Genomic DNA, 18,969 nt, shown 5'->3' on the forward strand with positions numbered 1-18,969 from the left:
TATCTGACCTCTGGCGGAATAAATTTAAACTACTAAAAGTGGTATAAACAAACCAGACAACAATTGATTTGATTAGAAATATTAAATTTTTTTAGTAAATTTCAGCATTATGACTACGTTAAAGTATTTTAAATCAAATCGATATTGTTCTGTTCCTCCCCTATTGCGAAATAGGGAAAGATATGTCCATATTTCTCTTTCCTAAACTTTTATTTATTTATTAACGGGTATACCATTTACATTGAAACAAAATATATATATAAAATTTTTCAAAGTAAGCATAACATTGAAAAATAATTAGTAAAGTTTAACAAAAAACTAATAATTAACTTGAATACAAAGTAATATCACACAAATAGCAGAAACTGGAAAACTTGAGGAAATCAATAAAAAGAAAATACCGCTATCATTTAGTCAATAACATATTGAGAATACATAATTTATTTTCTTAAATAGCAGAAATACAAATACTTACCATGTTGGGATAGTATCATGAGGTTTTTTTCTCATGATTTATTATGGAATCTTTTAAAGAAAAATCATGTGCTATGGATCTTTTCTGACAGGTGATCTCAAGTTAAGGTTGATTTCATGTAATCAAATGAACTATCTTACAATAAAGTCAATAAATAAATAAATAAAGTAAATAAAGTCAAGTTCAAGTTATTTATTTATGTTAATATACAATAAAGTCCTTACATATGTCAAAAAATAGCTTAAAATAAAAACTTAACGGTATATAAAAAACATTAGGCATAATTTTATAAAATAATGCATATATTAATAAGACAAACATTACACAGAACATTATACTATGGGTTCCCAGGTATTCTTCTTCTTCATGTGCCTTGTCCGTTCCGAACGTTGGCAATCAACATGGCTATTCTGACTTTGTTTACGGCAGATCTGAATAGTTCAGCAGATGACAATCCGAACCATTGCCGCAAGTTTTGGAGCCACGAGTGTCTTCTCCTCCCTGGACCCCTTCTGCTGTCTATTTTCCCTTGAATGATCAGTTGTAGTACTCTATATTTATTATGTCTCATAACGTGACCCAAGTATTCCAACTTTCTTTTCTTTATACTTATTCCTACCTCTCTCTCTTTACCTATCCGGCGTAGTACCTCTTCGTTGGTCACGTGCTCAGTCCAGGATATACGTAATATACGTCGGTAAGCCCACATTTCGAAGGCCTCTACTTTTTTCATCATTGTTGCGGTCATTGTCCACGCCTCCATTCCATATAACAAAACCGGGAATACATAACATTTCAGAAGTCGAATTTTGAGAGGTAGGGTGAGGCTTTTAGAGGTGAAAATTTGCTTCATGCTAGTGAACGATGCTCTTGCCTTTTCTACTCTTATACGTATTTCCTTTGCTTGATCCCAATTTGAGTTAACTGTTGTTCCCAAGTAGATGTACGAATCCACGTGTTCAATTCTTTCATTGTCTAATATCAGTTGCTGTGGTGGTTGTTGGGTTTTGCTTACTAACATCCATTTGGTTTTTGTGATATTTAGTCTGAGTCCGTATTGTGCACTTGTTTTTTGTATCTTACTCATTAGGCAACTCAGTTCCTCCATGCTACTTGCTAGAATCACAGTGTCATCAGCATACCTTATGTTATTAATTATTTCTCCATTTATCTTTATGCCTTCTGTGCTTTCCTCCAGCGCTGTCTTAAATACTTCTTCTGAGTATATATTAAAGATAATGGGAGACAAGATACAGCCCTGTCGTACACCTTTCTTGATCTCAATTTTATTGGTCAATGTAGATCTTACTTTCACTTTAGCTGTTTGGCCCCAATAGAGACTCGCTATTGTTCGAATGTCTCTGTAGTCGACTCCGATCTTATGGAGAACTTCAATTATCTTTTCGTGCTTTACGTTATCGAATGCTTTTGCGTAGTCTATAAAGCATATGTACACGTCTTTGTTCATATCTCTGCAGCGCTGAATGAGTACCTGTAGACTAAAAAGTGCTTCTCTTGTCCCAAGAGAATTCCGAAACCCAAACTGCGAATCTCCAATGTTATCCTCGCATTTTTTGCTTATTCTGTTGTAAATAACCTTGGTGTATGCCTTCGAAATGTGGTTAATTAGACTTATCATCCGATGTTGATCACAAGACTTTGCTTTTGGTTTTTTCGGTATGGCAACAAAAGTTGACTCTAGCCAGTCTTCAGGAAACTCCCCGCTGTTATAAATATTGTTAAAGAGTCTGACGAGTGAGTCGAAATTGACTGTTTGTTTCGCACAACATTTTCAATACTTCCCCGTATACGTTATCGTTGCCTGATCTTTTGTTATTTTTAAGACCCTTTATAGCATTCTCCACTTCTGATTTTAGAATAGAAGGGCCAGTATCATCATTGCTCAGTGTATACCCACTAGGACGGTCATCATTAAACAGTTGTTCCACATAAGTTTCCCAGATTCTAACTATTTTGTCGGGGTCTAGTTGTAGATTTCCATTATCATCGCATAGCCCTTTCGATAAAATATTGTAGCTTTTCTTTGTTGTGAGTTCCTTTATCTTCTTATGCATATTGTGATAGTCGTATACCTTTTCGCACTGTTCGATTTCTTCGCATCTGTCCGAAAACCATTTCTCTTTAGTTTTTCTTATCTCAGCTCTAATTCGTCTATGGGTTTCGCGGTATTTGGCAGTATCTTTAGTTTTATATATCCGTCTCTCTTCCATCATGTCAAGGATTTCTGCAGTCATCCAGTCTTTCTTTTTTCTCTTATCAGGTAGTAAAAACTTAGTGCTTGAAGTCCTAATCTCTTCTTTAATTTCTCTCCACTTTTCCAGCGGTTCATTGTTATTTTTAAGGATTTTTGATATTTCGGTATTTAAATTCTCCTGCATCTGTTGTTTAATATTATTGTTGGAAAGCTTCCTAATATCTAGCGTTTCGGGTCTATTCTTTACATTTTTCTTTTTTAACTTTACTTCAAACTTACCACCGGATTGTGGTCTGATGCTACGTCCGCACCAGGGTAAGTTTTTACGGCTTTGATGGAGTTTCTAAACCTGATTGGTGCAGCGATATAATCTACTTGATTTCTGATTATTTTACCAGGTGAGTCTGCCGGTGATTTCCAGGTATAGAGTCTACGGTGCGGGAGCTTAAAGAGAGTGTTAGTAAGTACTAGGTTGTGTTCTTGGCAAAATTGAACTAGACGATCTCCTCTTTCGTTTCTTTCACCAAGTCCGAAATTTCCCACTACCTTTCCTGTTTTGCCTCGTCCTACTTTCGCGTTGAAATCTCCCATTATAAGTGTTATTTCATTCTTTTTGGTTGCCTTAATTAAGATTTCTAGTTGTTCGTAGAAGTCTTCCATTATTGTTTCCTCTTTGTCAGCTGTAGGTGCGTATATCTGTATTATGTTCAAATCAAATGGGGACGCATACAGCTGTAAAAGAATCATTCGGTCTGATAGTGCAATGTAGGATTTTATTGACGATTTTAAACGAGGTGCAACGATTATTCCAACTCCATTATTGTGTTTAGGGGTATCGTTACCAGAGTAGTACATTGCATGGTCTAGGATATTACATTCTCCTGAGTTGGGCCATTGAGTTTCACTGATACCCATTATATCGATTTTGAGTCTCTTGACTTCTTTTACGATGTTATGTGCTTTGCCACTTTCGTACATACTTTTAACGTTCCAGGTGGCGATTTGTAAGCATCTCAATTTAGGTGTTTTACTCTTCAAAATTGTTTTGTTGTTGCAAGGATTTCGCATGATGTCGACCTGGGAGGCCTTGCATTCTGAGTTTAAGTATCCTCCCTTGCCGGATCTTGACTTCCGAAGTCCATGATCAGTAACATATTCCTTATCACTACCGAAAGCCATGATAATTTTCCTGGGGAAATCCATAGGGATCTTTAATGTAGTGGTTTCCCCTTGCCTTCTACATCCTTATGCCGTTGACCTCTACTGAGGTTCCTTCGCCTTTAGGGCCAGTTTCCCAACCCTCGGACAAAAGAGTGCCCTGTCACTTACCAGCTCATCCGCCCGAAGCCGTTGGCCAGTAAGTGGGGGATTGCTTATACCGGCAATCGCTCGGTGGAATTTTCCAGGTATACACAAGATATTTATACAAAAAATATACAAATTCACCAGTTCCAACCATTAAAGTTAAAATTTAAGAATTCATCACTTGAAAACTGCTTCCCCTTCAACCAATGGTCTTTTTGCTTCACCACAATACTCAACGATATCATTAGGCTAATTTCCATTTTTAAATAATAAAAATAACTCGTCTTAAACCAAACTAAACATCCAAAACCAATGGTAAACATTAGACTGTTATGTTTGTTTATACCATTTATATCGGCCATGACACTGCAATCGACCTGCCCTCTACATTCAGTTTCAATCGCGAATATCTGATTCACTTAGTTGTCTGACATCAATTTCTCAGATTTATCCCTCTCATCCAACATTACAGCAGATTAAGTTAATTTTATACCGTATATACCAAAACAATTTGACAGTAGAGTTCCTCTGGGTACCGTCACACGTTGGAATAGATGGTAACGAAAAGTTAAAAAAAATTCTAATAACACGTTTCAGATTAGGACACACTTCTAAAACACATGAATACTTGTTGAAGAGAGAAGAGGAACCAGTGTGTTTTGTTTGTGAATGTAAAGTGACAGTGAAGCACATTTTGATTGACTGTCCACTATACTCAGTTGAAAGACTATATCGCCACATTCCAAAAACATTAAAAGAACACGAGAATCTAAATTCGTAGCTGACTTGATAGAAATCTTGAAATCTAACTTTTTTAATAAAATTGAATACAATACATCAATAATTAAAATATATATTGTATACATTATTATGTAATTGATATTTTGTATATGCCTATATATGTCTTTATCACTTTTTGTATTTTTCTTATATTAATAACCCTAAGTTGAAGCAAAATAAATAAAAAAAAATCATCCAATGATGAAGATAATTCAGAAGCATTTTACAGAGATATTACTGATGCCGTAAATCTTGTCAAGTAGCAGAAAATATCATCGTCCCGGAGATTTTAACGCCAAAGTCGGCAAAGAGAGCTGTTTGAATGTTGTGAGGGATTATGGCCTGGGAAACAGAAATGAACATAGAGATTGATTTGTCCAGTTCTGCCAAGAACACGATTTCATTATATCCAATACTCACTTCGAATTACCACCGAGAAAACTACACCTGGAAGTCAAATGCAGAATCAGAGGTGATCAAAAATAAATCTCGCAAAAATATTGATGTAACCCAATTACAAGACGAGAAAGTTAAGGAAACGGTTTTAAAGACAACAAAAAGAAAATTTAGTTTGGGAAAATATCTGTGAGAATGTCAATGAGGGCTTAAATAAAATTATAACAGTAAAAGAAATAAAACATAATGACGGTATTATATTTTTATTTCGATGCAGTGCACCCGCAAGCCACTTATACGTATTTCAACCTCTTTAGGTCTCATCAGAACGACATATGCAGTTGCTCTGAATCGAAACAAAATCTATCCCGTCATAGGACAATAATTATTTACAGACGTTATAACGCCATCTAGTAACAACACTAGGAATCCTAAGATTTTCTATTTGGCGAAACTAAATTCAAATCTTTACCACTGTGCTTTCTAAAACTTGAAAAGCAGACAGATTGATGAATTAGTTGGCAAAGGAATCAGCAATACGAATTCAAATATGCCGTTTATCACGGTAAAAAATCGTAGTGAATTCAGTTTCTGGTACTCCAGAGTAAAGAACTAAAACATAATGACGGTATTAGATTTTGCATTGAAATAAAAATCTATCTAGAGGCACCACAGAGTGTGACGTAACTTAAATTTAAGAGAGAATTTAAAATTGACTGTAAAGTAGATATTAAGTATTGTAAATACAAATTAATAATAAGAGTTTAAACTCATGTGTAATCTGCAAAAATTGTATATGTATTTACTGGAAGTAATCAATTTGTTAAATATTTCCTGTACGTTATGAATTTCCCAGAAAAACATAAAATATAATGCATGAAGACAATATAATGAAATAGATAATCTGAGAAAAAAAATAGATAAGAGAAATAGCAACGATCGGTCATAAACCTTAAAAAGAAATAGTATTATATTTATTAACATTCCAATAAACAGTTGATTATAATATATAATTTTTACGAATAGAAATTTTAATAAAAGCACACAAAAATAAAAACACAAATAATAGAAATTTATTGTTGACTATTAATTAAAAAATTTTTTACTTATGTGATTTTGCAATAATTTCTTTTATTGAATAATAGGGGGAGATAAGAGGATGGTATCGTTGTTCCGACCAATTGGTCGCTTATTCTTCTTGTGTCCAAAAATCGATATCACATTTTCAACGGATTATTGATGGGGCCATCTGTAAGTAGTATCAAACATGTCAACATCAACAATTTTGAAATTACACGTAAAGATGTAGTTTCAGAACAGGATATGAAATGATATGAAGAAAAATTTAGTACAAAATGAATGCGACCAAAGAAAAGTCAAACAAAAAAATATAAAAGGTACTTATGTATTATGCTACCACAAGCTGGATGTGTAAAATGTAATTGTCAATACAATCAATTGTGACTTAATCCTATATAAATATAATATTTAATTTTATTCATGTGTATCATATTCCCATTAGCCGACAGTGGTCTATATGTTGCACTCCAAAAAATATCTGAATTCGAGGAATTGCTTGTAACCTAAATAACCATCGTAGTCTATCTAAAAGTACAGCTCTCCTCTTTTATAATTCAACCGAGGTCCGAGTGGCACGAAAAAATAAAGTCAGTTAGCCGCCGACAGTATAGAATATTTTTTTCCCTAAAAATTTCATACGGCAGCTAACGTGTTAATTACAAGTTTAAAACTGATTTAAAAAAAAAACTTCAGTTTATTCGATGTGATAATTCCCCAATTTATAAGTCTGTTTAATTGGAGTTTTAAATCTTGGTGTTGATACATGTATAAACGGAAAATTGTTTTTCTTTTTCATTTATTTTGATATTTTGGCATTTGGAGATCTTCGACGTTGTCTAAAATAATTACTGTATCATCTGCGTATTAAATTGCGTTAAAAATTTGACCACTTATTTTTGTGGGTAGTGGGGGGGGTGGAGATATGATAAAATAACATAAAACTATTTTTGTATAACAATTTATTGAAAATTTGATAATTGGAGGGACTTCACAAACTTATATTTAATGTAATAAAAAAATATATACTAAAGTAACATGAAAATAAATCTTTAAAACCAATTTAAACGTGAAAATGTGACGGTCACGATGGGTACGGATGAAAAAAAAAACGGGACAAAATAGAGAGAAATTATTTTACTTTCTGCTTCTTCAAAGTCTTGTTCGTGTTTTGATCTACTTCTGGTAAATCAGATTCTTCATTTTTCTTACCTAAAACAACAAAAAGTAAGTAGTAAATTTCAACAAAGATTATGCCTCTCAACATTTTTCTTTAATACAATACCAAAAAATACAAAAAAAAAACTATTTAATTAAAAAGTATTAACGTAAAATGAAAACCAAAGAAAAATGGAAATTAGTACCTTAATTGATACCCAAACCGGTTCAGTACAACTTATCTGACTTACTTTTCTTAGATTTCTCTTTCTTTTGGGGTTTGGCTTTTGGAGCTACGCTCGCTCCTTTACTTTCACGAGATCTTGCAATTTCTTGACTGATGACGTTGAATGTCAAGTACCTAAAAAACAAGAAAAGAACGTTAATATATTGGAAAAACATTAATATCAATTCTCCATTATTATCTCGTTTTGCTTTAAAATGTAATTATAATCAAAGTCATAAAACAAAGAGTTGTAGAAGGATTTTGGACAGGAACATGGAGGCGTGGATAAAGAAACTTGTTATCAATCACTAGGAAAAGAAAGTACAGCAAAGTCCAACTTCAATTGCAGCTGGCATAACATGAAAAAACCCTCAAATCAAAAACTAACTTGGTATAAAAATAGAATTGTCAAGCTAGACAAAGTGCATCAGCTGGTGTATCTAGACAGCCTAGTCGGCAAACCATCATATTTTACACCTACATACATTTTAAGTAATTATAAGTGCCCATGGACATTCTCCCTTTAAGGGTAAATTATTCTATATTAAAGGCTATGGAGTCATTTATTTGTAAGTCAAGACTAGTTAAAGTTGCAAATAATCCCACTTAATTAGATCTGGCGAGAAGCAACAATATAACCCTAAGTTAAATAATACTCATATCCAGATGATGAATCATTGGCAATCTCATTAGTTTAAGACGTCAAGGCACAGAAACGCTAAGCTCTCCATTTGGGAGCCGTCAGACATATTCGTGGTGGGCGAGCTCTTCATGCTAAGTCGCAGTGACTAATTCTGTGAGGTGAACACAAACCAACTACAAGCTAAAGATAGCTGAACTCCAGGTAGCAGGTGACAGCTACGATTCATTAGTGTTCTCTTCGCATGCAGGACTGCCAGGAGTCATCATCCATTTCAAGCTTCTCGTGGGACAAAAATGGGCCGGGAACAAAGAAATAAACCAACTTCAGTCATCTGAAAACTGTGGAACTGGATCCCCTTGCAGGCCACACTTCTGAAGATGAACTATAGTCAGTAAAACCATTAAAAGGTGGTCACTAAAACGCAATGAAGCACATTTAGGACAGCAATGTATGAAAGGTTCAGTGTGGGAAAGTTTTAAGTACCTGTTGAAACAAGGCCTGGAGCCAAAAGGGAATCGACAGTAGGCGCTAAAACCTATCCAGAAGTTACAAACATCTGTAGATGTACCAACTGTTGCCAATTCGGCGCACCGATCATCCTTATTCTGAGCCTGCTCCTACTTCTATTTCTTACAGGCAGTTTTCTGAGACTCACAACCCTATATAAGCTCTATCCTATCGTACGTATCACTTCATTGTTACCAGCCTATTGCAAGAAGACTCAAATCGAGGATAAGCTTTCTGGCCAGATCAACACATCTGCAACATACACCAGAAAGAACTCGTCATTTTCCTTATCCTGTGTGGAGGACTTTTAAATGTCTGCGAGTCAGATTGTCAAGTGTAACACCAACATGGAGAAATGGAGACTTTCCTGCTGACTCCGATAACCTGTGTGAATGTAGGCGGTACAAGATTTAACACATCTACTCAGTTGTCCCTTGTTGGAGAAACCTTGCACTGAACACGATCTTCTGTACGCAACTGACACGGCTATTTAGATCGGTCTTTTCTTGATGGACAAGCTTTAATTATTTTAACAGGTCAAGTAAAATAAGTAAAAAGCCAATTGGCTGCGGTAAGACGATTTTCAGAAAAAAAAGTATTTATGTTGAATGGATCAATTCAATCAATCCACTACCAAGCCAAAATTATTCATGAATTTCAAGAAGCCTCTTTAGCAGCCATATACCGTAAGATTAATTCCAATTAGGTCCTGCTCTTCTTTTGCAGACTCCCTAATTTTCTTTTTGAATCATCTTTATGGGTAAATTAGTATCCATATTTTTAGTACTTTCAGCTTTTAGTCCATTATTTTTGGCCTATCACTCTCTTATACTTCTAAAACAGATTTTATCCATTCCAAACTCTTAAGTGTTACTTCTAACCTATTCCACAATAAATAAATACATTTAATATTATCACATGAAGTTATAGAAGAGAATACTTACATTTGAAGTCCTAATATACCAGCCAATACAGCTATACGGACGACGGGGGTGTTGAAGTATCCAGTTGTAAAGTCTAGCTCACGCTGTTCACCGAGAGACAAACCATACCAAAGGGTGAGAATGGACAAGATGATGCTACCGAGGCGGGCTACCAACTTAAAACTGTTTGATACCAAAGTGGTCACTAAAAAATATAAAGTTTAAATAACAACGTGAATCCATCAGTAAATTTTAAAATAAGTGTAAAATAGAATTCTGCTCTTCAATAAACTGTTGTAATACTGTAAATAATGATAAACCTTACCTTTGGAGAATTTTTCGTCTTTGTCAACTGTCTGGATCAGTTGGAAAAAGTGGTAAACCAATTCAGAAATGTGATGAAGGACCAAAAGAGAGACTAGTAAGCGGTTGAAGCTGAAAAGATAAAGATTACGAAATTAAAAAACATTACATTTACATAATATATTGCTTGAATCTGCTTTTATTTGATATTTTGTTTAAAAAGTAAATAAAAAAAATTAAAACACTTCATAATTAACTTTTTATCAAAAAAAAAACTTTTGATATATCATCATCATCATCTTTGGCTAAACAATCTTCTGTGAATCCTAGCCTGCTCTAAGATTAGTCGTCATTCTGTTCGGTTTCTGGCAACGTGTTGCCGTTTTCTGATCTCTAATATCCCTAAGTCGGTCTCAACTCCATCTAACCACCTAATTCGCGGTCGGCCTTTTCTTCTTCTTTCTATAGGTGTTCTTGTCGTTAGCTTTTTAGCAATAATGTTATCAGGCATTCGTATGTGTCGGGCCCATCTAAGTCGCTGTGTTTTAATGAACGTTACGACATCTGGTTCATTAAATATTTGGTATGATTCGAAATTAAATCTTTTGCGCCACTTCCCTAGATCGTTTATAGCTCCAAATATTTTGCGGAGTATCTTACGCTCGAATATTCCCAGAAGTCTTTCATCCTTCTGCGTTAGAGTCCATGTTTCCGCCCCTTTTGGGGGGGACCGGCCTCAGCGGTGTTTTGTATATAATAATTTTAGTTTTTCTTTGGATAGTTCTTGAGTGGAATTATTTTTGGTGTCCATAGTATGCCCTATTTGTAAGGTTTATTCGTCTTTAATTATTTCGCTTGTTTTATTGGTAGTAGTCACTAGCGATCCAAGGTATGTGAAACTGTCAACACGTTCAAAGATATGACCTCCAAATGTTGTTTCCCGTTCCTCATTTGCTATAGGATCCTTAGTAACCAAAATATATGTACATGGTTTTGTCGTCGTTGATGACTAGACCGACCGGTTTCGCCGCCGTTTAGAATTCTAGGAAATACTGCTCAACATCTCGCTTGCTACGCCCTATTATGTCAATGTCATAAGCATATGCTAAGATTTGTATTGATGTATGGTAAATAGTACCCCCGTCTCTAATTCGTGTGTCTCGGACTGCCTTTTCCAAGGCAATGTTAAACAGGAGCCAAGCCAGGGCATCCCCTTGAAGCTATCTATCAATTTGATAGATAGATTGTGATATTAACTGCCAAAACGAAAGCATCTGACAAATGTTTAATCAACTGCAAGAAAAGTCAACATGATCAGTTCAACACAAAAACATAGTGGGTGGTTGTGTCCTATTGTTAGGTCCACGATAGACAATATCTCTTATTCTTATAGAAAAAAAGCTGTAAATAATAAATACGATGTATGCGATCAATTATACAGTGCGATTCTAAATCTCCTCTTCTCAATTATATTTTCAACCATAAAAACTTAAATTATACATTTTAGATCAATAAACTCTTGATCACAGTTTTATGATGTTTTACTGAAGCAATCAATAAAAATGACAAGAGCGCCATTTTGTAAAATTATATTCAATGAGATTATAGGACACGTAATACCGCTTTTTAAATTATTATCAACGATATATAGACAAGAAATGTTAGCTTTCGCGGCCGGGGTTATATAATGGTATTTTGAATTCGACGTTATCAGTGCACCATTATGATACCTATAAAAAAATAGGTATACAGTTATCAGTTTTGGTCCAAAAATCTCAAAATATCCATTTTAATTATAAATGCGCCATTTTGTAAAACAAATTCCGAATGAGGCCACAAATTTTTTATCGTGTATAGTAAGCAGAATGAATTATGGACAGTCATAAATAGAAGAAGCCGTTCTAGCTGTTTAGAACCCTTGATTGCATTTTATTAATTGTGCTCGAGTGGTAACTTTATTAGGACAGTAGAGTATTAAGCTGGTGATGTGACTTTAAGAGTAAACTACATAAAAATATTTTAAACGCTCAAACTCATGAGGTAATCGGCAATGGATTTTACATAGAGGAATAAAAGGAAGTTAAAGAAAGACATGCTAGTCAGATAGTCCTAAAAAACTTTCCCCATCTTCTCTTCATATTTTTTCTCATAGAGTGGCCAGTAACATCAAATAGTGTCCCAGTCATTGCTCTACCCTAATCCAGAAAAACATTCATAATTATTCCTTAGCAAGAGAAGCGAATTATGAATTTTACTAGAAGATTTCTGAAAACGAAATTTCTTAACCTAAGAAGAGTGACCCCATTCCATCAATTGTTGCTTTGTTTATGGGTGGTAGAAATGTACCCAACTATCATCCATAGTAACCACATGGTTAAAAATTTTGCATCTTTCAAACCAAGCATAGATCGAACCTTTGCAGGCATCTGGTCAACATTCAGACATTAATTATATGATGAATGATTCCTATAAAATATTTCGTGTCTCAGATATTCGTTTTATCACAATTCGACAATCTGATTCATAAACTGCATTGATATTAACAGGGGTTAACAGAAAACCTGTCCTTTCCGATCATTCTTCATCTTCAATCAAAAATGTACTTCTTTTGAAGCTTGCAATCCAAATGTAACAAAAAAGTGGGTGTGTGGCACTCTGAACGAGCGCCAATGTAACAAGAAATGAAAACTATGAAATTAAAAAATAGGAAACTATCTAATTTTATTTGTTTCCTTGCTCTTGTTCCAACCTTCAAAGTATTATCATTTTTTTCACTGTCTTTTAATTACTCTGTACACACTAGCTTCGGAAACTTATGTCAAAATACTACATAATGTAACTATATCGCTTACATTCATATTTTATTCTCTGGCTCTAAGTCATTCAAACACATTTCCTATGATAGTTTTTTCTTTGGGTATTAAATTGTGACATTTCTTTTTGTTATACCGTTCACTATTGCTACTGTTGTTCATATTTATTATTTGTCACCAAATTGAATTAAACTAAATTACTCACAATTCACAAAAAGTAAATGTGATGATCCAAAAGTTTTAATATACTTACTTGAGGAAATAGGGGATAAATATGAGTGAAACAGCTGCCAGGCTTTGTGTGGCTTTTCCAATATATTCTTCTTTCTTAGCCCTTTGGAAATACAGTTCAGGAAGCTCATGGACATTATAAGCCAATTGTACAATAATATACAATTTCATCAGGAATGGCATTGGGGCTGGATAATCTACCCACAGGCGAGATATGTCAAACACAAAGTTTTCTTTGATAATAATGTCAAGTCCCCACAAAGTTGATATTAAGTAGAATATTGTCAGTTGACCACTGGTGGTGAAGACTGCTAACTTGGATTTGGAGAGGTGGAGTTTCTTGGAGACTTTCTAAAATTAAATTTATGAATTAATACATACATGTAAAAAATACAAGAAAACTACAGTATTTAATTGTAAGAAATAATTTTAATTGAAAATTTGTAAGTAATAACATTTTGAACAAAACATCTAAAAGTGGAAGTAACACAACTCTTGTATAAAGCTTTAAAACAGTGTGACACATAATACATATTTATATAACCGGTTTTAAAAAAACAAATTGATATTATATGCATATGTGATTCAATAGTTATAGCATAGATGCTATTTTAGTTGGCAATTCAGCTAGTTCACAAATAATAAATTTATTATTTTACAAATTTTAAAACCAACATTGTACAGCTTCTATACTATACAACGTAATTTTTCCAATAGAAATACATCTGTTTTCAATAGAAAGACATGTTTTCTTAATGATTAGATTACATTCTTGATTTCAACCAATACTATTGTGCAGAGCTTTTAATTAAAAAAATCAAATGAGAAATTGTTCAATGAAATTGTTTATAGATATAGGTATGATTTGCCTCTTTATCTAAATAAGACAATTATTCATGTATCAGGCATTCTAACAAATAACAAATGAAGTTAAACCTGCTCATTTTGTAAACAAGTAATTAAAATAACACAATAAGTGTTATTCATACTGAAGTATTTATAAAACAAAAACTGATAAAGGTGAAAACATAGAAAATTATTTATTAATGTAATTACTGTAGTAATTGACTATGTATTATCTGTTATTAAAGAAAAATGTTTCATTATGTAAATGTAACATAATTTTGCATTTTCAGATAATTTGTAAAACAAACACAGGAAACATGTAGAAAATTATTCATCATTATTCAATTCATTATTATACTACTGTACATACTAATGTATGTTATCTGTTATTAAAGCAAAAATGTGTAAATTGTATGTAGATATAAAAATTATAAATAAATGTTGCATTATGCAAATGTAACATAATTTTATATTTTCAGGTAACTCTAAAATATTAAAACCCTAAGGTCCAGCGCCCACGACGCAACTGATTTAAAATTACAGTTGAAAACTAGTTTACAACCTAAATAAAACATGTCGCCACGCATGAAGGGACTGGTTATGGATCAGTTGGGTTATAATACAATAATAAATGTGGCAAAATGGTGGCTATAAATAAGAAAGACGAATTTAAAAAATTTTCTTTTAAAATAGTTAATCAGTTTTTCTTAAATAGAACAATTTTGTTCACAAATATCTTTCTCTGCAACAAATGAAATCATGTTCAAAATTTTTCTTAAATTTTCAATGTGAAAAAGATATTTGTTATTCTGAATAATCAATAGATATTTTTGTAATATCTCCACTCCACTCCACAATAATTTCCACTTTTACTTATCACTAACTGCCAATATTGTAATGTCTACATAAAATTAGAATAAAATCTTAAAATAGAAATATCCGTAAATTTATCAGTCAATATATTTATTAATTTATTTACTGGCAAGCCGAATATACAAAAAAATTAGCTGTTTAGAGCAGTGCTAGAGCAATAGACACAAAAAAAGAAAAAAATGTTTACAAAGAGTACAGACACTTATAAAATAATAACAATATTAACAAAACAATATTGGTAACAAGGAAGTTAAAACAGCTGAAATAATTTAAATCACTCAATTGGTTTTTAAATCTATGAGATCCGTTAGATATATCTATGTTTGATACTGTGTTGACTAGCCTTTAAGTTCTCGCTAGGAAAGTATTGTAAGCATAATTAGATCTGTGAAAAGACTCATGAAATGTTTGTAATTGTCAAGTTATACTAGATGTTACAGACAGATTAATTTTAGAGAGCGGGCCAGGACAATTACATCTACCATTCAGGATGTTAAATAGTAATGTAAGAACTTTTGTTTTTCTATGAGTTTCAAGTGAAATGATATTTAGTTGTGATTCCATATCTGATTAGTGGCAATAAGAAATTTTGTTGTCAGAGAAGCAATCAGTAATGTCATTAAGATACCAATTGTAAAGTAGCAGACCCAGATGTGAACCTTGGGAACCCCGAGGTAACTGAAATAGTTTGAGAGTACAGTTGAGTCCATAGTTCTTTACTCGGGCGTCATTAATACCTAGTGAGATAAAACACATACCTTTTATCTAGCATCATTATCTTCCATGCATGAAACTAAAAACAAACAAGTTACATTATTAAGTAAAGACATATGTTATTTTTTGAACACTCTAGACTCAGTACATCAAAAAGAGATAGATACAAAAGACACTTTCATATTTTAAGTACAATTTGTGACGTTTCTGGTTTGTTTACTTGTGGCTGTCAGTTTGTTGGATATTTTGCTGTTTTTTGTCCTGTTTTTGCATTTAGAAGTTATTTATATTATACAAATAGTTGTTTTCACAACTAATTTTATATTGGAGTTTGAAATTTTATGGTAAGTATTTTATGGTAAGTATTTTATTTTGCCATTAATTTACATAAAAAGACAACCTCACTCACAGTTAAGGAATGGTTTTGTTTAAATTTCCGCAAAAGTGAAAGAAATGGCAAAAAGAAAATTATTATTGAATTTTTTTATATTATGCCTGGAAAAACTCTTACCTCACAAGCATACGAACTTGTTTTAAATTTAATCGTTTTAAAATTAATAAAAGATGATCATTGAAGAGCTTTAATGGAAAGAACAAAATACATGGAAAACAGAAATAGTACATATCCACAAGAAGATGTATTTTTAGATGAAACATGGATTTTTTCTAAGGGGAAACGAGATGATGTCATGGCAGGATGACAATAGCAGAAATGTATGTAAACCAGGTGGTTATGATGAAAAAAGATTTATTGTGGTTCATTATTATTATGGTCCAGGACACTTGTAAATGTTAAGTTCAGAAATTTTTTTAAATATTTTTGAGATTATAATATGATAAGAAGAGACAGAAATATCTAAAGACATTGTAAGGTCATTGTAATGGTGCAAGGCCTGATTAGTGTATACAGATGAAAAATAGCTAGCAAATAAGTTAGTAATATCTCTGTCAGATGTGGCTATTGAATCATCTGTTCATCATGTTCCGTATGACATTATTTTCTTTCTTGATTGCTACAAACCTAGAGGAAGCCTTAACATTTGACTTCAGAGAATTCTCTGTAAAACATACATGGCCTGAGTAACACTCCCTTGAGAAGAGTTTACACTGAACTCTGAGTCTACTAAAATGTACATAACTGTCTATATATAATTTCTTTGTACTATTAAAATAATCTAAAAATTTTTAACCAGTCTTTAATGTCTGTATGATTTGATTAATCTTAAATTATTTATATCCTAACATGTTTCCCAAATGTTAGGGTAATAATGTGCTACAACAAATTGCAACTTAATTGTGACCACAGAGGCAAGGTGGGAAAAAAATTGATTTTAGACTGATTGGAAACAGAAAAGATACAAAGTGAAACTAGGTCTATTTTCTCACTCTTCTTCTGAATAACAAATACAACACTGATAAACATTTACAAAAGGAATGGTCAGACTATGACTGCTACTAGATACAAATTTTAATATTTATAAATCAATAGATGAGTTAAATGTAAGAAACAATAGAATAGCATCATACAAATATAGGGAGAGTGTGATAATTAAGTTTTATTTCGAAGTAATGAAATGAGATAAGTTATAAATAATATAATAAGGGCTTAAAAAATAAGAGTTAGTAACATGAATTTTTTGTTCTAAAATTTTTCCTTTGGAGCATAGGTACCTAAATTCCAGTTAGAACAATCATCCATAGAAATTTCTACAAAAATCTATATTCGAGCTCACTACAACCAACTTAAACCATTATTGAACAGATCCCTACTTAACCATTTGGGAGCATTAAACACTAAACTATGATCTAATGCTTGGGATGCTTTATTATGATGAAGTGATCTGTTTATCTAAATGAAAAGTATATGAATATACTTTTCATTGAGTACTTTTCAGCATTCACTGGTAAACTAATAAAGGCTTGAAAAATATTTCACTATGTTTTTAATTATATTATTTTGTTGTTAACTGATTAATGAGATAAAATACAAAGATTTATCAGTTTATTTAATTTACACTGAAGCAATCAAATATCCAAAACAAAAAAAGGTAACCAATAATGTTTTGAAATATTTTTTATTCAAAACAATTTAACATGCTTTACTTGTTTTTTAACACCTCTCCTAATACCTATCCATTCCATATTATACTTGGATATTTATTCTTTTCTATACTTTCACTTTCTTTACTAACCCCTTAAGTTCTATCTACCCTTTAGTAATTGATTAGATCAATTTTGTGGTCAATGTGGTTTTTTAAGAAACTTTCTTTAATTATCCTTACTATGTGCTGTGGTTTAATTTTTTTTGATTCCATTGAAATTTTATTGCAAGTTACATTTTTCATTTTACACTGTTTTCATATCCCTAGGTCTCAAGTAACCTTGTAATATCATTTGTGTTACGGTATAAATGAATAACAACAGCTACTGAAAATGTTTGTTTTGAACTGTCTTTCCACTCTGCATGTAATATCAGCTACCGCTACCATTAACTCTGCCAAATAATGTCTAAAATAATTGGCAATCTGTAAATACATTGTAGATGACACTGATTTATTAATTAAAATACTCATTTGAAATGTGTGTTAAGTAAAAATTTTTTTTAATTATTTTTGAGTTGGTGTCCTATTCAAAATATGTAGTGTTTATAATAGATATATGACCTTCTACTACCAGTATTTTATAACAAAAGCTTTTTCCATGATTAACCATATGTAAACTTCTATTGTGCACTAGACACATGAATTAAAATACTTAAATCACATATTTAATTAACATTGTTTTAAAATGTACCTTTAAAAATAGATTTTACAATCTGTAAAAAGAGCAATTGCAGTCATGCTTTAAATGACATACAATAATAAATGTTCACTACAATAACACATATTATTTTTACTCATTACTATTAGTAATACTTACATCCAAGATGTATTCTTGAATAATGGCATGGATAACAATGCAAATCAAGGTGTAGAAAAATATACAAGCCCAATCTTTAACACCAGGACTATAAAGGGGCACCTCTCCTGCTTCTGTTACATTGTGCTGCAGGGTTATGAATATTGAAGCAATTGGAGATGTAGCCTGACAAAAATAGAAACGTATTACAAAATATACTGGGTGGAATAGGCTGGTTTTCATTCATAAAATTAAAAAACATAACTTACTTGTACCATAAGGCCAACTACAAACACCATAGCAATACATGACACAATATCGGCATGATTTTGAATAACAAATTCGTGGCTCAAAATAGGTGGATTTTTATTTGCAGTTTTTCTTACAGGTTTTACCATTTTTTTGTTTTTTTTTTTTATATTTTTACTACTAAAAATGTTACTGCTATATTAACGTATGTTAGCTAAGTTACTTCCGCCACCACTTGCCACCGAAAAGTAAGGTTTCCCCACTAATCTACATTTACAACAATCAAAATTTACCGCAAGTGCCACGCAAAGACACGTCACAAGACATGGACACCGTA

General features: G+C 32.5%; 1 protein-coding gene across 2 annotated transcripts; it reads right to left on the reverse strand.

The window, feature by feature from the left end:
- Positions 1–7,193: 7,193 nt before the first annotated feature.
- Positions 7,194–18,926, reverse strand: TRAM (translocating chain-associated membrane protein 1). Of its 2 annotated transcripts, none has more exons than XM_072526441.1 (7): positions 18,653–18,926; positions 18,405–18,569; positions 13,075–13,403; positions 10,031–10,140; positions 9,727–9,910; positions 7,658–7,767; positions 7,194–7,460 (listed from the first exon to the last, which is right to left on the reverse strand). In XM_072526441.1, the coding sequence occupies exons 1-7, from the start codon at positions 18,779–18,781 to the stop codon at positions 7,381–7,383; spliced, it is 1,107 nt and encodes a 368-aa protein (XP_072382542.1). In that variant the 5' UTR covers positions 18,782–18,926; the 3' UTR covers positions 7,194–7,380. The 2 variants fall into 2 exon arrangements, with proteins under 2 accessions (XP_072382542.1, XP_072382543.1); XM_072526442.1 differs by having other exon boundaries at positions 7,613–7,767.
- Positions 18,927–18,969: the final 43 nt, after the last annotated feature.

The sequence above is a fragment of the Diabrotica undecimpunctata genome, chromosome 3, assembly GCF_040954645.1.
Source record: "Diabrotica undecimpunctata isolate CICGRU chromosome 3, icDiaUnde3, whole genome shotgun sequence".
NCBI lineage: Eukaryota > Metazoa > Arthropoda > Insecta > Coleoptera > Chrysomelidae > Diabrotica > Diabrotica undecimpunctata.